Raw genomic sequence first — 22,949 nt, 5'->3', positions numbered from 1 at the left:
CCCTAGAACCACAGCGAGTGGGGGTTCCTCTGTCCAGCCTGTGAGTGGGCAGGGGGCCTGTTCTGAACTGGCAGCAGAGGGGACAGCACTGGGCTGGGCTGTAGCCCTCCCCGCCCCATCCTGCCCCTGCCCTTTCATCCCCTCCAACCACAGCCCTGCTTCACTGCCCTCAGGGACGCGCATTCTTCCCAGGGCAGTCAGGGAGCAACATGTTTCTCCAGAGAAGCACCGGGGTCCCTTTCACACAGACCCACAGGGTCCAAACCAGGGCTCCCAACACGTACCGGGGGCAGCCTCGGTATGATGGGTAGAGCACACATATTCGAGTCAGGAAACCAGACTTCAAACCCAGTTACCTGAGGCACAGGCCCGTGAGAGCTTGGCCGGAATAACCCAGCTGGGAAGCGGCAGAGCCCAGGCCCGCAAGGACCCACTGCACACCCCAAGTCACGCGTGTCTGCCTCCCTCACAGCTGGACCTCCCAGCTCTCGTCGGGACCCTCTCTGCCCAGCATCCGGTCCTCATGGTGCCTTTCTCTCCCCAGGTTCTTTCAGAGCACGGCTATGGCCCGATCACGACCGACATCCGGGAGGGACAAACTTTCTACTACGCGGAAGAGTACCACCAGCAGTACCTGAGCAAGAACCTCGATGGGTACTGCGGCCTTGGGGGCACCGGCGTGTCCTGTCTGCTTTGGGTTATGGGCCCAGAATTTAAATGCTGGAACCCTGGCCGCCAGTGTGGCTGATTTTTGGTAATGGGTCCTAATAAGTAAGGCTAGTAATTACAGTAATAATAAAGAATAGTTAAGGTTAAGTGAGGTAATAAGAGTGGGGCCTTGATGCTGTGGGATAGTGTTTTTTTAAATGTTTTAAATTTTTAGATAATGTGAGTGGGAGAGGGGCCGATGGAGGGGGAAGGATATGAAGAGAGCTCTGCGCTGACAGCAGTGAGCCTGATGTGGGGCTCCAGCTCATGAACTGTAAGATCATGACAGCTGAAGTCCATGCGCAATTAACTGAGCCCCCCAGGTGCTCCAGGATTAGTGTTTTTTTATAAGAAGAGACACTGGAATGTGTGTTCCTGCTCTCTCCTATTTCTCTCTCTAAGTCTCTCCCTCCCTCCACAAACACTAACTGAGGAAGCCCATCCCAGGACACCGTGAGAAGCTGGCCATGTGCAAGCCAGGAAGAGGGCCCTCACCAGCAACAGAATAATCTAGCACCTTGATCTCCGACTTCCAGCCTCCAAAACAGAGAAAATAAATTTCTGTTGCATGAGCCACCCAGTCTGTGGCATTTTGTTATGGCAGCCTGAACAGACTAATACAATATTAATAAAAATCATTTCCCCCCCACAAGGCTGGCCCTTGAGGTTACAGCAGAAAGGCTTTTAACAAATGGGGCAAGTCTTCTGTGGTTCACATCAGTGGCTTTTCAAAGTGTGCAAAGTATAAAGTCATTTTTAAAAGTCTGATTTAAAGGTATCATTTATATTTATTTAGTAATTTCACTTAAGGTGTATGGTATTAAGAACCCTGACAAATAAAGGGGACCTAGGTGGGTCAGTTGGCTGACTCTGCGACTCTTGATTTCAGCTCAGGTTAAGATTTCATGGTTCATGAGTTCGAGCCCCACATTGGGCTCTGCACTGACAGCACAGAGCCTGCTTGAGAGTCTCTCCTTTTCTCTCTGCCCCTCCTCAGATCACACTCTCTCTCTCTCTCTCTCAAAATAAATAAATAAATAAAACTTGAAAAAAAATTAAGAATCCTGGGGTGGCTGGGTGGCTCAGTCGGTTAAGCATTGGACTTTGGCTCAGGTCATGATCTCACAGTTTGTGGGTTCAAGCCCCGCACAGGCCCTGTGCTGACAAGCTCAGAGCCTGGAACACACTTTGGTTTCTGTGTCTCCCTCTCTCTCTGTCCCTACCTTACTCGTACTCTGTCCCTCGCTCAAAATAAATAAATGTTAAAAATTAAAAAAAGAAATCTGACAAATATAAATAGGTGTGTAATCACTACCACAATGCAGACATAGAAACTTCCCACCCACACTCCAAAAATATGTTCCCCATGCCCCTAGTAACCCATCCCCTTCCCCAAATCCCAGTCCCGGGCAACAACTCATGCATTCTCTGTGCCTGTTGTTTGTCTTTTTAGAATGCCATCTAAATGGCACACGCTGAATGCAGTTGCTTCTTCCATTTAGCATAATGCACTTGAGATTCATGTTGCCACACGTATCTATATCTGTTCCTTTTCATGGCTGAATAGTAGTGCTGTGGTCTGGATGTACCACTTTTTATCCATTCACCCAATGATGGACATGTAGGTTGTTACCAGTTTTTAGCAATTATGAATAAGGTCACTGTAAACATTGTGAGCTTTTAGTGTGGACACATGTCTTCATACAATGGTGTTTTGATAAAAGTGTGAATTCATCTACTGATGTGCTGGGAAATTTTGAGATTCTTTAGGGTCCAAATGAAGATAATGCATATGCTATGTTATCTTGTTCTGGACTCTGGGCCAGCCATTGGAAGCAATGTGGTTAAGCTAGGCAGGACTGTGGGTGACATTGGAAATTCTTTATATATATATATTTAGTTTATTTATTTCTGAGAAAGACAGAGACAGAGATAGAACATGAGTGGGGGAGGAGCAGAGAAAGAAGAAGACACAGAATCTGAAACAGGCTCCAGGCGCTGAGCTGCTAACACAGAGGCTGATATGGGGCTTGAACAAATGAACCGTGAGATCATGACATGAGCCAAAGTTGGACGCTTAACCGATTGAGTCACCCAGGTGCGCCAACACTGGAAATTCTTTATCTCTGCTCTCTTCCACCTCATATGGACACAGGCTAACTAGCCCCAAAATATGCGACATTTATAGCCTCAGTGAAACTCAACTTCAGCCTGTTTTCCAAAGAACAGCGGTGAGAAAACTTTCCCTTCCATTTCAGCCCCCTTCCTGGCCTAGAAAAATATGAGCTAAGTGGGTAAATTCTAATGCTTTGTTTATACCTATGCAAAGTATCGGAAATGCTTGTGTGAAAAGTCTATACCCAATAACGTGAACTAATTTCCTAATATTGCATCTGCCTTTTGCTTATTCTGACAGAATATTTCCAAGAGTTTTAAAGATAAATTTTAAAGCCTCAAAACAGCTAGGAAAAGAAAAATCCCCATGGTCACTTCCCCTGAAATGGAAATCCATTATGTATAGAATTTTTGAAAATGTTTACATCTATCACTGCCTTGCCAGTCTTTAGGAATAATGCTTGTTCCCCCCATACCTGTCACATCCATGGTGATTGCTCATGAGAATTATTCAGTGGCTGGATATTAGGGAAGACTGTTGATTCAGATTTGAGCTTTATTCAATAAATTGATCTCTGTCTCCTGCTCAAACTTGTACATTATTCCAATGCAACCTTTTAGTTTAGACCATTTGAAATTGCCAATACTTTGGAGATACAAAAACAGAAATTATATATGGTTTGACTTAAAAGTTCCTATAGTTCCCATATACCTTTGCATGTTTGTGCATGTTTTCTGCCCATCTAGAATGCCATCATTACTTTCTTAGGACCGCCATAACAAAGCACCACAAACTGGGTGGTGTAGAACAACAGAAATTTTTCTGGAGCTCTAGATGCCAGAAGTCCAAAATCAAGGTGTCAGGATGCCATGCTCCCTTGGAGGCAGTAAGGAGGGATCTGTTCCAGGCCTCTCTCCATGCTTCTGGTAGTTCCTTGGTTTGTGGCAGCCTAACTCCAACCTTCACATGGCATTCTCCCTCTCCTCTCTCTCTCTCTATGTGTGTGTGTATCCAAAGTTTTCCTTTTCATAAGGACACCAGTCATATTGGATTAGAAGCCAACCCTCCTCCAGGAAGACCTTATCTTAACTAATTTATCTGTAATGACCCTGTTTCCAAATAAAGTCATAATCTGAGGTACTGAGGTTTAGGACTTCAAAAGAAGAATTTTGAAAAGACACCATTCTATCCATAACAAATACCTCTCTGCCTTTTCCTAAAACCATTTCTCTTTGTAGATTGACTTGGCTGAGACAGAGTTTATTTCATCTAGAGAATCTTCCTTAATAGCCTCTTTCTCCCACACACCGTATACACATGCTCCTCCCAGACTAGTTAGGGTGCCCCTCTGCAGTTCACAGTGATACACTGACTCTGCTGTGTTGTTGATGTCTTTGGTCACATGTCTCTCCCAGCTGGGTATGTGCTTTTAGGAGACAGAACAAATATTGTTCATTTTTGTATCATCCTCCAAGCTTGGCATGTGGAAAGTGCCCAATAAAGTGCTACCTAACCTACTGCACAAATGAATGGACTGCATCAACAGAAACCACCCTGCAGCTGATCTATGCATGGATCTGTACTTTATGCATGTTTTGTTTATAGACACTGCTGGTTAATGTTCCTTCCTTTGCTGGAAGCCCATAGAGATGCAATTAGTAGAGATGCAATTAGTAGAAACTTAAAATCATGGGCTTGGTATTTGCCAAGTCCTGTGCTAGGATATGCATATTAACTCATTAATACTCCCAACTATATAATGAATCATTATTATCTGCATTTTACAGATGAGTAATCTGAGGCTCAAAGTTCAGTAGCTCCCCTAACGTCCCACTGGTAATGTGAGCTCTCTTCTTTAGGCGTCCTTTAGCTATCCTTTCTCTGCTGTATCACCTGAGTTGTTTGGGCCAGAACCCTTGGATCCTTTCTCCTGGGGAGTGCCTTTAGCTCTTCTGTCCTGATGCATTAATGGATCTGAGAGACTCTGAGATGCCTCAACTTGCAGGAGCCCAACTGGTGTGGAGTTCTCCCACTATCCTGCTTCTGGCCCCCAGTTCCACACTGACCTACACATCCCAGAGGATTGGCTCACAGAAATCATTAAGCCCTGGATGCAGGTGCCACTTCGTTGCCTTGCCTGGACCATGGCTGTTCTACCCAGTGCTCTATTGTGACCTCAATGGTCAGGGTGGGCTGTCAGATAGCAGGCACAGAGAGCAAAGCCCGGGCTCAATCCCTATGAATTGAATCTACACAGTATCACCTGGAGGCTTTCCATTGGCTTGATTAAAGATCAGTGCTGATGATGGGATGGAGGCATGGAAGAGCAGTACTTCTGCTGCTGGTCACCTTGCTGCTGTCCTGGGCACACAGCTCCTCAGCATGTAGGTCTCTCATGGTGTTCTTGGGTCTATGCCTCACCAGGGCCCTTGCACTTTGGTGGGGGTGGGGACAGGAGAATCCCCTGGGAAACTTGTTCAAAAGGTTAAGTTCTAGATGCTGATTCCACAGTCCTTGGTGGGATCCAGGGAACTGCACTTTTAATAAGCTCTTTAGGTACAGGGGTGCCTGGACCAGACTTTCAGATCATTGCTCCCAGAACATCTTCAACTTTAAAATTACATATGGAGGAGGCTGGTGTGCGTGTGTGTGTGCACGCGCTTGCCTGAATATTTTATATCTACATTACATCCCAGAGTTTTCCATAGTGAATGTTGATATAAGAAAACCCTTTGAGAGGGGTAACCAGCCATCAAGCTGGACATACAAAGTAGCCATATCCTACAGCTTTCAGGTCATGATGCAGGCTGCTTTCTCTTTGAAAACATTCTAAAGGATTACGTGGAGCCAAACTGGCCTAATGCAAAACAGTACCATGATATAACTATAGTAAAGGCAGTGTATTAATAGCTACTATGGATTCATCTCCCTGGGTCCTGAGAATTTCTGGAGACTTGCGTTATGTTCAGTCATTTGTTGGTTGACAAATATGAAGCCTCTACCATGTGCCAGGAGTTGTTTTAGGAGCTCAGTTTATAACAGAGAATGACATACTTGTGCAGTTTTACTATGTAGTGAGAAGGATGTATTAAACATATAAAATGAGTAAATAAATAAATTAATTTCAGTTCCTGTTAAGTGGTATGAAGCATGAAAATAGGCTTATATGAAGGAAGGCCTGTAGGTGATTGTTGAGATTGTTCTAGTGGTCACAGTAAGCCTTCCTGAGATTATAAGATTTGGGTCGAGACCCATCTGATGAGAAAGAGACATATTTCCAAACATATGTGATAGCAAGTGCAAAGGCCCTGAACAGTGAATGAGCTCAGTATGTTTTGGAGGCACACAGACATGTGTAACTGGGGCCAAGTGAATAGGAATGAGGCACTGAAGAGAGATGGGTTCAGAGGTGTTAGTGGGGCCCAGATCATGCTAAGCTTCATAAAGGCAGAGTAAAGACTTTGGATTTTATTCTGGTTACAATAGGAAGTCATCAGAGAGTCTATACAGGAGAGTGAGAAATGGGAGGTACTTAAGGAAGAGACACTGGCTGGTGCAGAGGATAGAGTGTGCAGGGGCAGGCCTTCGGTGAGTACGCATGAGAGGATGATGGCCTGGATGGGTTTATAGTGGCAGGCATGAAGGGAAGTGGTTGGTTTCTGGATATCTTTTGGTAATGCTGACTGGACTAGCTGGTGCATTGGATGCCAGGAGACAGAGAAAAGGAGAAATCAAGGATAGTTCCTAGATGATATTCTCATCTAAGCAAAAGGATGCATATAGGTGCTTTTTACTGAACTGTGGGTGACTTATAGGAAAGCAGATTTGGACAGGGGTCAGGTAAGTCAATATCTCAGTTTGGGCCACATCAAATTTAATATGCCTCTTAGATATTCTTGTGAGACATTGAGTAGGACAGTTGGTTAAAGAGTTGAGGGCTCAGTGGAGAGGTCTGGGAGATCAAATGTGAGATATTCTGGATAAAGATGATATTTGAAGTTATGGCTGGGAGAAGATACTCTAGCTAAAGTTCAAACAAAAGAAGTGGTCTGAAAATTGAGGCTTGGGTTTTGGAAGGGCAGGAAGATTCAGCAAAAGAGTGTAAGAATGGCCACTGATGTAAGAAGACCACCAGCACATGCATTCTCCCACTAAAACTTTGCTCAGAGGTGACCCCAGATTTGATCAAGTGTCTTGGGCAAAATTCAGACCTCTTTCTCCTTGACCCAGACTAGAATAAAACAAAATGACATCCATTTAAGTCAATATTACATGAAATGTTACATTAACACAGCAACAGGCTATGTTAATACTTATCTTTGTATTAAAGATGAGGATATTGAAGCTTAGAGATGTTAAATCAGTGGCTCTAAGTCACACAGCCAGCAAACAATGGAGTCGGCTACATTGGAGTCAGAAGTTACTCCAAACCTTACTTCCATCCCTCAGCACCAGGTTCCCTGCCAGCTTGGACAAAGCCAGGAACTTTTCATGCTAAAACCACCGTGCCTTCTGCAGACTTGAGTTCTGTCTCTCCAGTAATTCTTCTTTCTCTCATAGTCAACAACATATCAATAGAACCTTTAGGGGGAAATACTATTTCTGAGATACCCGGACAGTACAGGCAGTGAGAAACCACTTTGGAGTAAAAAGCTGAAATGAAACTTTCTTATCTTAAACTGCTTGGTCACATCTCTGGGTCTAGATCAACCAGTCGTGTGGGAAAATTCTAGAGTCTAAAGTGATTTCATTCAGGTGGGACTTGCAAAGATATATCTTTGAACACCCCCACCATGAATTTTGCTCTGTGGTGCTGACAGACCCAAAAATTCATTTAGTTCTCTATCAACAGAAAATATAAATCGCTTGGGCTCCCAGGGATTTTCCTAAAATTCACAACCACAGATCTCCTATTTTCCAAGTTAGTCCCAATTCAACCAAGTTGAAATATTAGTATATGAAAATATGGGAACACTTCTGTACTTGCATGAGACTTATCATGTAAATAAATTGATATTTCAGTTTGCATGACCAATGTCTGCCTGACATCAATATCAATAAAGCATTTAAAATGTAATTAGGGGTGCCTGGGGTGGCTCAGTTTGTTGAGCTTCCAACTTCGGCTCAGGTCATGATCTCACAGTTCCTGAGTTTGGGCCTCACATCAGGCTCTGTGCTGACAGCTCAGAACCTGGAGCCTGCTTCAGATTCTGTGTCTCTTCAATCTGTTCCTCCCTTGCTTGCGCTTTGTCTCTCTCTCTCAAAAATAAATAAAGATTAAAAATATTTTAAAAAATAAATAAAATGCAATTGAAATCATGTATCTTAAGGAAAAATTAAGAATAAGATGGCTAAAATGTATGTTTTATAAGAATTCAAATAAAGACAACATTTTTACATGATGTAATTCAAATAAAAATATTTCCCTGTCAGCATTCTGAACTATAAAAGTACACTGTTTTAGAACTGGAAAGAATCTTAGAGATAATTTTATTGAATCCTCTCATTTTATTTTTTTAAGTTTTTATTTAAATTCCAGTTAGTTAACACACAATGTAATATTAGTTTCAGGCGTACAAAATAATATAGTAATTCAACATTTCCATACAACACTTCATGCTCATCACAACAAATACACTTCTTGAAAAACCTGAAGACTCTACAGGTAGCCCATTTTTACTATAAAGAAATTCCACTAAGTTAATTTTTATATTAAAGAATATACTAATATCTAAACAAAGAATATAGAATTGGGCTTCCAGGGGCTCTACTGAATTTCAAATTCACAGGTCTCATATGGTTCAGATCAGACTCAATTCTGTGTAATTGCCAACAAAGTGGAATATGACAATATGGTGGAATTTTTATACTTCTGTAAGATTTTTAAACCATTTTGTGGTTTCCTCCCACTGACGCTGGATCTGAATAAGTCTGATGCCTCATCTTTAAGAAAATCTTGTAAGAGTCTGAAGGCCCATCTGAGTATTCTTTCTTTTTATGTTTCTTATAAGGCTTCTCAATATATTGGCCACGTATCTCTGCATACGCTCTATTTGTTAATGTAATTCTTGCACTTGTGGCCCCAGACTAACAACCATCCAAATGCTTCCATCTATGATATAGGGAGCTTAGCAATCATATGTTGTCAGCATCTTATGGTTGAAATATTCTTTATTAAAAATTTTTATTAACATTTATTTATTTTTGAGAGACAGAGAGAGAGCTTAAGCAGGAGAGATGCAGAGAGAGAGAGAGAGAGAATCTGAAGTGGGCTCCAGGTTCTAAGCTGTCAGCACAGAGCCTGATGTGGGGCTCGAACTCACAGACCACGAGATCATGACCTGAGCCGAAGTCGGATGTTTAACCGACTGAGCCACCCAAGTGCTCCTGGTTGATACATTCTTATGAAAACTTCCAAGCCAAGGCTCCTTTTACAATCTAGAGCTTTGGATCTATTATTTTTCTATCTGGGGTTGTAAGACTTTATATCTATTCTTCATTGAGTTTGATATTGATGATTCATGCCCAGTATTCAGATATAGCCAGATAATTTTCAATCTCAATTCTGTAATCTTTAATATTAGTTCTTTCTCAGTTTCATGTCATACTTTTTTTTGCACTTTTTTCCCTCAAGTTTAAGATGAATTTTTGCCCATTTAAATTTTAAAAGTGTCTATCAATGCTAGCCTGGTTTGGTGTCCTACTGCCAATCCAACACCCTCAGACCTTCCGCAAAAACTACTGATAGATCATAGTCCTCTTTTCTTGTTGAGCTTAGCTGCACCTTTATTTTTTTTAAATATTTTTTATTTATTTCTGAAAGAGAGAGACAGACAGCGTGAGCAGGGGAGGGTCAGAGAGAGAAGGAGATACAGAATCTGAAACAGTCTCCAGGCTCTGAGCTGGCAGTCAGCACAGAGCCCGACGCGGGCTCACGAACCGTGAGATCGTGACCTGAGCCGAAGTCTAAAGGTGCAGCTAAGCGGGGAGCCTGGGTGGCTCAGTCGGTTAAGCCACCCAGGCGCCCCGCTTAGCTGCACCTTTAGACTTGTTTTACTAAAGTACTGTGGATTGGTAGTTACTGTCCACCAGTTGGACTTAGCTCTCCAAGTAAAACCTTCTCTCCATGTACTCCAGAAAGCTTCCCTTGCAGGTGCATACAGAATTGAAGATCAATGCTTCAGATATAGTGTCTCGACCTGTTTGATGTTCACCTTAGAGAGCAATCATCAAACAACATACCATTATTTTAGCCAAATAAGATTCTCAAATAATTAAGCAGAAGTTTTGTTAAAATATAGACATACCATGAAAGCTGTGAGCAAGAAGAAGAGATAACTGGGCTTTAGATCCAGACACACCTGGCTGAAAAGTCCCCATCTGCCTCATACAAGCTATATGATCTTGGACAATTGCATGATGTCTCAGAGATTATTTCTTCATATGTAAAATAAGAATAATAAAACATACCTTAGAGGTTTGTTGGGATTATTAAATGTCTCAAACATGCATACACACAATACAGAAGCTGACTCATAGTAGGTGCTCAATAAGTAGTAGTTATTATGTTACAAAAAGACTGAAATATTGGAGATTTTTAACCATGAATCCAATCTGACTCTTTTAATCATCAGTAATTTTGTTTAAAATTTCACAAGTTGGTATTTTATTTAAGTATTTAGAAAATTTCCCAGATATTCAACTTTGCTTTATTTTAGATTAATTCCAATATTTCCTTGTTGGCCCTGAAAACTCGACATTTCCATCTGAGATTGAGCTGCAGGGCCCTTGCAGTGTATGGTTTCCACTGGAAATGCCAAAACATCTCCCTTGACAGGAACAATATGGGTGAAGCAGATATTCCTGGGTAACAACTCCTTACTCTCTCTTTGCATCTTCAAATGTGATAACACCCCTATAGGCCACTTACTCTCCCTTCACCCAAGGCTACCTGATTTAGGAACTCAAAGGACAGTTGCCTCCATAGGTATGGCAGGGGGGAATAGCATCTTTAAACTCATGTCCTTCAATTCACCACTCATATTAAGATCTTTACTGCCCACCTCATCCATCCATCCATCCATCCATCCATCCATCCATCCATCCATTTATTTAATAAGTATGTATTGGGTTTCTGTCATTTACCAGTCTCTATGCCAGGTAATGGAGATATGAAAATTAGCAAAACATAGCTCCTACCTTCATAGAGATTACAATTAAATGGTGGGAAATAGACTTGAAACTAACAGTTTCACAAATGTTTAATTTCTGTTGTTAGTGTTCTGAATGGAAGGTAGGGTGTCAGAAAAGAAAGTTATACCGAGGGTAGCTTTTGTAATCTTGAAAGGCAAGGAAGATTTTTAAAAGGACATTATAACTGAGCTCAAATGTGAGGGAGACACAGGAATTAAATAGGCAAAGAGGGGCAAGATGGATGAGAGAGGAGCCTGTCTTCCTGGCAGACACATGGAGAAAAGCCCTGAGGTAGGAAAAGAGCAGGGCACTTCTGAGGAGCTGAAGGGCCAGGGAAGTTGGAGGAGAGAAGCCCAAAGGCAGAGATAAACAGTGGCAGTGGTAGTGACTGGCAGCAGTGGTGATGTGCACTGGTTGTGGTAAAATGTGGTGGTGATGAGCAATATGAAGAGGGTGACATGGTGGGGACATGTGGTGGTGGGGTTGTATGGTTTGTTGTGTGATGGCTAAGTTGTATGTTGGTGGGGTTGTGTGGTGGTGAGGTTGTGTGGTGTGGTGACCTGTGATGTGGGGACATGTGGTCAGATTATGTAGTGGCAGGGTTGTATGGTGGCAGGATTGTATGGTTATGGTGATGTTTGCTGATGGTAACATATGGATGGTAGTGATGTGTGGTATGCAGATGGTCTGAAGAGATACACCTTTCATATTATACTTGTTTGTGGAAATTTTTGATGTTCACTGTCTTTTCTCTGCATGCATAAGCGTGGTTAATACTTTGAAGGCAGTTTGCCTAGTGGTAATGAAAATAGACTCTGGAGCCAGACTGCCTAGGTTCAAATCTTAGCTCAGTTATATATTAGCTGTTGAGTCTTGGCCAGATGTGCTAACACTTACACTTGCCTTTATTGGCTCATCTTTAAAATGGATCAAGAATAATTTCAGATATCTCATGGAGTCCATATTAAAATTAAATTGTTTTAGGCAAAGTAGAATGGTGCCTGGGAAATAGTAAGTGCTCAACAGTTTAGATTTTATATTTACTTTTCTCATTACTCAATGACATTCAAAAAACACAAAAGATGTCAAAACAATCTTATCACATAGGAATGCCAAAATTTTTATTCCTTTTAAGGTGCAGTTGGAATCCTTAGAATTAAAAGTATGTGAAAAACGGTGCCACTAATCATAATAAGAAATGAAGTAGAGCAATCAGTTAGGAAGGGAAGTGCTAATCAGTTTCCCTTTGCCTGTAGAATTTCTGGTGTGTTTGTCATTCAGGGATAGGGGCCGTGAAAATGAGTCTAGAGCTGAGAAGAATTTTATCGTCTATGCCAAGATACCATTCCAATGCCCTATTTTTCAGAAGATGCTGAGGCCTAATTTCAAATAAATGAACGTTTCCGTTCGGGCTTCCTTACTGAGATGCAATAGCAAGATTCAGCTCCAAGGTCTGTGATTGTGTCTCCTTTCCCACAAGTCTTCAGAGGGAGACCTTTCCAAAAATCAACGCTACAGTGAAGGAAGCAGCCATTGTTCCCCATAAGCACATTATTATAATTGTGAAGGCTTTGGTAGGCATAAGAAGCACGATTTTTTTATGAGTCTCCCATCTGATGTTAACTTGGCTAAGATGAAGTGGCAATTGTACTTAGGTTCCTTCCAAGCCAACAAACCTTGACTGTTGGGCCCTGGATCTCTTGTCCCTTTTCCTTCTTTCTACTTTTAGTGACATGTGGCCGAAGGATAAGTAACAAACCTGAGAAGTCAGAAATTTTGGAAATCATGGGTGGGGTACCTGCAGACATAATAGATTTTCCATGGCAGGTGCGTATTCTTTACCGAGGGATACATCTCTGTGGAGGATCAATCCTCAGCGAGTGGTGGATTTTAACTGCAGCCCATTGCTTCATAAACAAAAATAAGTAAGTATTGACAACAGAATTTTTTTTAACCAATGTGGTAGAATATTTGTCCTTACATGCGTATTATTCTCCTGGAACCTCCATCCAGGTTTGTCAGTCACATAACAAAATACCAGGAGGCTAAATATATGCCTGTGTGGTTGAATATCACACGTTTCAGGTGGAATAGACACTGTTTTCCTCCTAGGATATTCTACATCTTACTGTGTGGGACTCAAATGGCAGAACAAATATTCCTTGGGCTTCTTAGCATCTTGCTAAGTGCATGTTGTCCTCATCAAAACCTTTGGAAAGTACTTTCCTAAGCATTTTCTTCCTCTTGGGGAGAAAGTAGGCTAACAATAACCAGAGTCAGAGAATCCTAGAAAATATTGGCCCCCAAGGGCAGGGCACCAGGCTTAGTTGCATGACGGAAGCTCCTGAGATGCTGTCTTACCTCAAGTCTATACATCAATATTTTTGAGAAATTTCCCAGCTGTTTGTTAATAGCTAGTTTACCCCTTCTTGCAAATCAAGATCAAGTCCCTCAATTACATGTACATAGCATGACTTCCAGACATTTGTTAGTAAAATTTACAAGTGAAGTTGCCCAAGAGGCCATCAAGTCAAAAGCTGTTTGGCAACATTGCAAGACTGGAACTCAGGTCTGTCTTCTTGTGCCTAGTTAGGGCCCAAGTACATGGCCCCAGCTGCCTCCACCCCTCCAGCTTTCAGGATCACATCTTTGCACTGGTAGAATTATTTTCTCTTAAGCCTCACCTTTTTTGTCCTTCCACCACTTACCTTTTTTTTTTTTCTCCTTCTTTTGTTTTGAGATAATATCTCACTTGGAGATTATACATGGTGAAAGAAACACTGATACCAAGAACTTGAAGAGAATGAAAGTGAACAAGTCAATTATTCACCCTTACTTTGACAGCTGGTTCTTGGATAATGACATTGCTTTGCTCTTACTCAAATCTCCATTTGAATTGGGTGTCATGGAAGTACCCATCTGCGTTTCAGAGGTCACTGACATACAGAAATGGAGAAACTGCTGGGTGACTGGATGGGGCATTACCAGTGAGTTACTATAGCCCAACCCATTGGCGGGGGGTGGCACCCTGGTTATGCAGGCAATGAGAAAGAAAACTCTGGAGGCTTTTCTAGCTCTGAGAAATCTGCCTGGTGGATTTGGAAACTTCGGGTTCTCATTTAAGAACCCATGGTGAACCTTCTCAGTCCACATGTGAATCATCTTTCCTTGGCCTTCCTGGACTCCTGTACCAAGTTTTGTGCCCATATTATAGAACAAAAACCCTAAACAGGGCCTTTGTGATAACCCAGGGAGAAGTGTCCAGAATCCAGGGATGACCTGGGAGAATTTACACTTAATGTGTAAAGGGGTGGCAAAGTCGACTAGGCTCCAAGAAGCCCACCCTAATGTCAGCAGAGCAGTTCTGTTCCACTTGATGGTGTCAGTTCTGCTCCCCTGTGAAAAGTGCTTGGTGGCCCAAATATTTGAAAATCACATATCCAGGCCAAGAAGAAGAGGATAAACTGATATAAATTTGTTCTTATAGAGTCAATCTGGAACCTACTCCCACCATTTTTCCCTGTCACCCCATAAAATGGTGCCTCTTGTAATTATTCTTGGTAAATGTGTCCAAAATCAAGAACAGAAGAAAAATCCTAGTCAGTGCCATTCTTCTAAGTAGGCACACAGATGGCAGTATATTGATTCCCCATGGCCCCACAGCTTGGAGCTGTTTTAGAATTCCTTATTGGGAACTACCCTTGGAAGCTTTCCATGAACTTCAAAAAAGCCCACCTTCTTAGAGTTCCTGATGCTTTATTCAGCACATATTCAATGAGCCTTTTTTATGATCCAGGCAGTGTTCTAGGCTCTGAAAATTCAGCAATATACAAAAAGGGAAATGTCCTCATTTTCAGGGTGTGAACATTCTAGGTGTTAGGTTCACCTCTTCCATGTCAAAGGCCCTGACATGATTGACATGATTCAAATCCATCTTAATGAGCCATAGGCCCTGAGAATTTGTCATCATGGGTCCTCTTTACATGCTTAGGGATTTAGATGAAATACCTTTTTCGGACTATACCTGGAGTTGGGACCTTCTGCAGAAGAGTGCATTCAGGCTGAGATCCAATAAAGACCCAGCTGTGAGGAGCTCTGGATTCAGAGAAGATAGGCTTGAGTCTCCTGAATGCTTCTCAATCCTCTCTTCACTAACTCCACATCTGCATTGTTCTCTGGGTCATGCAGTATTTCCTTTGTCATTGAGGTGAAAAGACATGATGATGGGTGGGTGTTTGACCTCAACCCAAAGGGACCACTTTGAGCTCAGAGTCCTCTCCCCATCTGCTTCTTCTTTGGGCCAGTCCCTAGGCAAAGTATGACTTCAGAGCTGCAAAAAGTCAACATCAAGCTGGTCAATTGGGAAACATGCTCCCATATTGTGCCTATGCTTACCAGGAACATGCTATGTGCTGGGAGCCCTCAAGGTGGGAAGGACGCCTGCCAGGTAATGGAGCTTCTCCCCTGCTTGGAGAGGGGTTGCTACAGAGGGTTAGCCTATATTTCCAGGATAATTGGTTCCCCTTTTCCTTCTCTGGATGAGTTTCCTAAAACTACCATAACAAATTACCACAAACAGGGTGGATTCAAACAACAGAAATATACTGTCTCACAGTTCTGGAAGCTGGAGTTCCAAAATCAAGGCATTGGCAGAGCCATGATCCCTTGGAGGCTCTAGGGGAGGATGGTTTTTTGCCTTTTCTTGCTTCTGGTAGTTTCCAGCAATTGATGGCATTCCTTAGCTTGCAGGTGCACCGCTCCAGTTACTACCTCCATCTTCACATGGACTTTCCCCCTGTATATAGGTCTCCTGTTTTCTTATAAGGATTTCAGTTGTTGGATTAGGACCCACTATAACCCAGTAGAATTTCATCTTAATTTAACTAATTACATTTGCAAAAACCCTATTTTCAAATAAGCTCACACATGAGGTTCCAATAGACATGTATTTGGGAGAGATGCTATTCAGCCCAGTACAGATGCTCTGTAACCTGGGCACCTGGGTGGCTCAGTCGGTTAAGCATCTGACTTTGGCTCAGGTCATGATCTCGCAGTCTGTGGGTTTGAGCCCAGCATTGGGCTCTGTGCTGACAGCTCAAAGCCTGGAGCCTCTCTCTCTCTCTCTCTCTCTCTCTGCCCCTCCCCAGCTCATGCTCTGTCTCTCTCTGTCTCAAAAATAAATAAACATTAAAAAAAATTTTTTTAAGAAGATGCTCTGTAACCAAAGGGAAGCTCTGTGGGATAATGATTAGAGGCAGAGGCTCCCCTAGCTTTCCTCTCAGCTCCTTTACTTATTGCTTGTGACTTCCCTCTGTGCCTGTCCTTTTTCAGATTTCTTCCTCTGTAAAATGGAATATTAAGAATTTCTATCTTTTAGGACTAATGTGAAACTGAAGTGAGTTTGCACAAAAGCACTTAAAATGATGCAGAGCAGAGGATAGTCATAGTAAATGTTATAATTTTCTCCATCTCCATCTCTTATGCCTGTTTAGTGCTTAGTAGCATATTAACTGCTTCCACAAATATGTGAAAGGGTTGCAAACTAGCCCTAAGAAGCAGGCCTATTTAAGATGGGGAAACTGAGGATCAAGGAAGCAGACAGGCTTGCAGAGGACACACCAGCAAATTAAATGTCAGACCCAGAATTCTAATGAATGCACGCTGTCTTCTGAGATTGAAGCCATCTTTTGAGATTGAAGCCACTTAGTTCCAGTGGAAACAGGACACCAAATCCAGCATCCCAGCCTGGTTATGCCCAGATTTGGCTGGTTCAATGGCCACAGAAATGCAGGGAGCTACCATTGAGTACAGGCTTGCCATATATCATGGTGCATAGGGCTTCACAGCTGTCATTTCCTTCCATCCATACAGCTGTATTGCAAGAAAGGTAGTTATTATCACCATAATAATATCAGCATAAAAGCAGAGGCTTAAAATGCTAAAGAAAATTTTTACATTCTCTCAGCTAAATCTTCTCTCTGGAGTTTGAACCAAGATCTGTTTGGCTCCAGAAATTTGAGATCTTAACTGTATTGCTGTTCTGCTTGACATATTTCACATAGATCCCCTCATATCCACAGAGGGGACTATAATCCTTTATTTTAAGTATAGGTCATGGGACTTCCCAATTACTTCAAGGAATTTGGTAAAGAACAATTTGGTTGAAAGTAAGTTGATGGGCACAGCAATTTGTTCATGATAACAATCTGGCTTAAGAAATCAAATAAGCCCATATCCTTGTTTTGTTTTGGATTTGGATTTTTGGCCTATTGCTGAATGGTGCTTCTTCTCAACATTTAGGGTGTCACTTTCAAAAATATATCTTTGTAAGCTGTGAAACAATATGTACCACCCAGTTCTACTTCTGTTAAACAATAATGATGTACACATATTTGCATACTCAAGGACGTGAAAAATTATATTTGACTAAGGGGTTGCCTCTATATGGCTGGAATGAGACGTGTTGTTTATTTAATTCATTTGTTTGAGTATATGGTAGAGAAAATTCAAATGTTATAGATGAAAGTACAGTGAAGAGGAAGTTTACCTCTAAAACTTTTTCTCCTGTTCACTCTCCAGATAAACCATTTTTACAGTGTTGTCTTGTTTCCTGAAATATTCTTTTTTTTAATAGTTTATTATCAAGTTGGTTTCCATATAACACCCAGTGCTCATCCCCACAAGTGCCCTCCTCCATGCCTATCCCCCCCTTCCCCTCCCCGTATCCCATCTGCCCTCAGCATTCAAGAGTCTCTCATGGTTTGCCTCCCTCCCTCTCCCCAACTATTTTCCCCCCTTCTCCTCCCCCATGGTCCTCCGTTAAGTTTCTCCTGTTCCACTTATGAGTGAAAACATATGGTATCTGTCCTTCTCTGCCTGGCTTATTTCACTCAGCATAACACCCTCAAGGTCCATCCATGTTGCTACACATGGCCAGATTTCATTGTTTCTCATTGCCATGTAGTATTCCATGGTATAGATAAACCACATCTTCCTGATCCATTCATCTGTTGATGGACACTTAGGCTCTTTCCATGTTTTAGCTATTGTTGAGAGTGCTGCTATGAACATTGGGTATTTCTTTAAAAATTTTTTTAGTGTTTATTTATTTTTGAGAGAGAGAGAGAGAGAGAGAGCAAGCGGGGAGGGGCAGAGAGAGAGGGAGACATAGAATCCAAAGCAGGCTCTGGGCTCCAAGCTGTCAGCACAGAGCCCGACACGGGGCTCAAACTCACAAACTGCAAGAACATGACTTGAGCCAAAGTTGGACACTTAACCGACTGAGCCACCCAGGCCCCTCCTGAAATATTCTTTTCATACACAAGTGTATGTGTGTTTATATATAAATTTTTTATTTATATAATTATGACTATCCTTCATGTTCCTTTCCCATATCTGAGATTTCTAATTTTGGGGGTGAAGATACATAATTTTTAATAGAATTTAATAAGTCACAGAGATGAAAAGTATAGCATAGGGAATATAGTGAATACTGCTGTAGTAATGTTACATGGTGACAGGGTAACTACACTTATCATGGCACTGTGTAATACATAGAATAATCAAATCACTATACTGTGCACCTGAAGTTAATATGACATTGTATGTCAACTATATTTAAATAATAAAAGTTTAAATTTTAAAAATGGGCCCAAAGACTTGGGTGCACTGAAAGATTGTGCATTCTTCAAGTTTTATGTCAATGATGTCTGCTCCCTTACTTGTGTTTTGGCTATCTTTGTTGTGATGATTTAAAATTGGTAAATTGTTTAGGGGGCATTTTGTGTTGGCTGGAGCCGGAGTAACAAGATGGCGGCGTCAGCGGAGTGACAGGGGTCCCTCTGGGCGGGAGCCGGCGGCAGTGGTGGCAGCGGTATCGCCGCCCTAATCCACCGCGCCCCTTTTCCAGCCCGCGACGTTGCCGTGAAAGCGAGGCAGCGGCGGCCGCCCAGAAACAAGTGGCCCAGCCTGGTAACCGCGAGAAACCCCTCTAAGCTGCGGCCTGGCAAAAGAAGCCTGACTGAGCGGCGGCGATCGGGTTCCCTTTGACCGATCCTGGGCCCTGTAACGCCTTGAAAGAGCCAGCGCTTTCCGTTTCCGGCCGCCCTCCTCCGCAGCCTTGCTCCGTGGACCAGCCCCAGCGGCCTCTGTCTGCCCCTCAGAGGTGTCGGGGCTTGGCCCCCGCCTCCATCTTCGTCTCTTAGGATGGCGAGCAGCAGCGGCTCCAAGGCCGAGGGAGGGGAATATAAACTGGTACGGAAGATCGGGTCTGGCTCCTTCGGGGACGTTTTTCTGGCGATCAACATTACCAACGGCGAGGAAGCGCCAGTGAAGCTCGAATCTCAGAAGGCCAGGCATCCCCAGTTGCTGTACGAGAGCAAACTCTAAGATTCTTCAAGGTGGGGTTGGCATCCCCCACATACGGTGGTATGGTCAGGAAAAACACTACAATGTGCTAGTCATGGATCTTCTGGGACCCAGCCTCGGAGACCTCTTCAATTTCTGTTCAAGAAGGTTCACAATGAAAACTGTACTTATGTTAGCTGACCAGATGATCAGTAGAATTGAATATGTGCATACAAAGAATTTTATACACAGAGACATTAAACCCGATAACTTCCTAATGGGTATCGGGCGTCACTGTAATAAGTTATTCCTTATTGATTTTGGTTTGGCCAAAAAGTACAGAGACAACAGGACAAGGCAACACATGCCATACAGAGAAGATAAAAATCTCACTGGCACTGCCCGATATGCTACCGTCAATGCACATCTTGCTATCGAACAGAGTCGCCGAGATGACATGGAATCATTAGGATATGTTTTGATGTATTTTAATAGAACCAGCCTGCCCTGGCAAGGACTAAAGTCTGCGACAAAAAAGCAAAAATATGAAAAGATAAGTGAAAAGAAGATGTCCACTCCTGTTGAAGTTTTACGTAAGGGGTTTCCTGCAGAATTTGCCATGTACTTAAACTATTGTCGTGGGCTGCGCTTTGAGGAAGCCCCAGATTACATGTATCTGAGGCAGCTATTCTGCATTCTTTTCAGGACTCTGAACCACCAGTACGACTACAAGTTTGACTGGACAATGTTAAAGCAGAAAGCAGCATAGCAGGCAGCCTCTTCAAGTGGGCTGGGTCAGCAGGCCCAAACCCCCATAGGCAAGCAAACTGACAAACTGACAAAACCAAAACTGACATGAAAGGTTTCTAAGCATGAATCAAGGAACAGAAGAAGCAGATGATTGGAGCAGCATTTGTTTCTCCCCAAATCTAGGAATTTTAGTTCATATGTACACTAGACAGTGGTTGTGAACAACCATTTACTTGGTGTAAAGAACTTTATTTCAGTATAAACTGGCTCTGGGCAGCTTGGTGATGCCGTGTCCCGAGTTGTAGCCGCTGTAATTGTGAATATTAACTGAGATACTGAAACATGGTGTCCAGTTTTCTATTACATTTTTTTAAGTGGAAAAGTTCACTAAATGGTTGACACACACAAATTGGTGGAGAAATTGTGCATATGCCAATTTTTTGTTAAAATCTTTTATTTTGAACCATACTGCTTTGAGATCTCATTTCAGAAGAACGGCATGAACAGTCTTCAGTCACAGTTGTGATGGTTGTAAATGCTCACAATTGTGCATTCTTAGGGTTTATCCACCCCTGGGATTTGCAAGTTGTTCACTTAAAACATTCTTAAAATGGTTGGCTTCTTGTTTGCAAGCCGGCTTGATATGGTAGCTACCAAAGATTCCAGTGTTTGAGCGTACGAAAGACTCTGCCTGCTTACCTGTGCTAGAAATAACAGCATCTAAAGTGAAGACTTAAGAAAAACTTAGTGACTACTAGATTATCCTTAGGACTCTGCATTAACTCTATAATGTTCTTGGTATTAAAAAAAAAAAAGCATATTTGTCACAGAAATTTAGTTAACATCTTACAACTAAACATGTATGTATTTTGCTTAGATAAATGTAATCACTGTAAACATCTATATGATCTGGGATTTTGTTTTTATTTTGAAATGGGAGCTTTTTGTTTACAAGTTCATTAAAAACTAAAAAACTGTTTCTGTAAGGAAATGAGATTTTTTTTTAAACAACAAAAAAAAATGCCTTGCTGACTCACCATGAAATCAAAATCTCCCCAATTTTTTTAAATAGACTACTTCAAGCCATTTGTTACATATAGTTCCTTTGCGAATCATTTTAGATTTAGTGTTACAACTTTTCCTCCGTTTTTTTTATTTAAAAAAAATTCTTTTTTTTTTTTTTGGTCTGAAGGGGAAAGGCATTCTTTTATTTTTCATTTTACAATGACTTGCCCATATAATGCCTAGTGCTGCCGTGGCCAGGAGTTGGTGTTCTGACTCCTGCAGGGTCTCATACGCAGCAGCGCTGGACTGATTGTGCAGAAGAATGAAAGCGTTAAAGGGTTTAACTACCGTTCTGTAGCTTTTCTTTAAGTTCTTGGTTGATTTGGCTTTGAGCAGATTGGTACTTAATCTTGGAGAGTATCCCTCCAGGTGACGTTCCCGTGATCCCTGGCCCTCCCCAGGCCCCATTCTTTTCCCTACATTCTCTGTGCGCTTCCTCTTAATCTTAAATTCTTCTTTCCGACCCAATAGAAAGAAAAATTTATTGACCGTAATTATTTAAATAGCGTAATTTATTCGTTTATAGCATGTCAGGATTAATTAAAAGAACCTTTGTCTGAAAAAAAAAATAAAATAAAATTGGTAAATTGTTTAAAATTTAATGGTTTAAACCACATTTAATATCTTATGCATTTTATATATATATCAGTTTGTTTGCCTGCTGTCTTCAACCAATGACCCATTATGAGGCATAATGGATTTTTATGTTTGTTTTTCACTTTTTGCTATTATGAACAATACAGAAAGACCAAATGGGTTAGCTGGAAATAGATTTAAAGTAAAAAGGTACTGGGGAAATTGGAAGAATTCTGAAAAACAACAAAAGTGCTTAGAGGTGAAATGGATTAGAAAACCAGTCTTTGGTACATCAGAATGAACCCATATGACTACATGATAATGATGATGATGGATATTCATTTTTGTAAATCAAATTGTCATTCATTACCATTGCTTTTGACCAAATTGTTTGCCACTTAGTCATGCAGCTGGGAAGCACAGTCATGTGGTTGGATAGTGTAATTAAACTGTCCCCGTCAAAAGACCATAAGTGCTTTTTGCCTTGTGCCAGTTGCCCACACTTCAATAGGCTCTAGAAGTTATTTGCTACTGTCCTTTCCACTCCCAAACAACTTTTCTCTCATAGGGTGACAGCGGGGGTCCTCTGGTTTGCCAGAAAAAAAACAACCGAAGCATATGGTACCAGCTAGGCATTGTCAGCTGGGGAGTGGGATGTGGCCGGAAGAAACTGCCTGGAGTGTACACAAAGGTGTCTAATTATCTGTCATGGATTGGCAAAGAGACAGCGATGTCAGGAAAGCCCTACGTGCATGAGCCAGACTCCGGGTACAGTTTACTTCTCTCACCTTGGGCCATATTGTTACTGTATTTTGTGATACTTCTATTACCCCATGATTAAACACAAAACCAAGTGTCCTCAGGGCACCTGGGTGGCTCAGTTGGCTAAGCGTCCAACTCTTGATTTTGGCTCAGGTCATGATCTCACAGTTTGTGAGTTGGAGTCATGCATTGTGCTCTGTGCTGACAGCATGGAGCCTGCTTGGGATTCTCTGTCTCTCCTCTCTCCACCTCTACCCCATTCATTCTCTCTCTCCAAATAAATATATAACCTTAAAATTAAAAATTAAAAAAAAAAGTGTCCTCAGTTTGTGGAGTAAGGTCAAGGATGGGATACAGGGGACTCTTATACTATTAGTTGTGCTTGAAATAGTCATATACCTATAGGAGTGCTTACAATGTACCTGGGATCTAC

At 41.9% G+C, this 22,949-nt stretch overlaps 1 protein-coding gene and 1 pseudogene across 2 annotated transcripts; both read left to right on the top strand.

Moving 5' to 3' along the window:
• Nucleotides 1-5,065: 5,065 nt before the first annotated feature.
• On the top strand, nt 5,066-22,634 carry LOC120224102 (serine protease 52-like). 2 transcript variants are annotated; one of them, XM_039222337.1, is made up of 5 exons: nt 5,066-5,208; nt 12,845-12,942; nt 13,758-14,004; nt 15,322-15,464; nt 22,323-22,634. In XM_039222337.1, exons 3-5 carry the CDS (start codon nt 13,821-13,823, stop codon nt 22,593-22,595), a joined length of 600 nt encoding a protein of 199 aa, XP_039078268.1. In that variant the 5' UTR covers nt 5,066-5,208; nt 12,845-12,942; nt 13,758-13,820; the 3' UTR covers nt 22,596-22,634. The 2 variants fall into 2 exon arrangements, with proteins under 2 accessions (XP_039078268.1, XP_039078267.1); XM_039222336.1 differs by having other exon boundaries at nt 12,747-12,942.
• Nucleotides 19,223-20,233, top strand: LOC120224101 (annotated as a pseudogene).
• Nucleotides 22,635-22,949: the final 315 nt, after the last annotated feature.

This window comes from Hyaena hyaena, unplaced genomic scaffold, assembly GCF_003009895.1.
Source record: "Hyaena hyaena isolate Hyena2069 unplaced genomic scaffold, ASM300989v1 scaffold_1104, whole genome shotgun sequence".
Classification (NCBI taxonomy): domain Eukaryota; kingdom Metazoa; phylum Chordata; class Mammalia; order Carnivora; family Hyaenidae; genus Hyaena; species Hyaena hyaena.
Note: the sequence above shows the minus strand (reverse complement) of the source record. Positions and strands in the feature narration are given on the sequence as shown.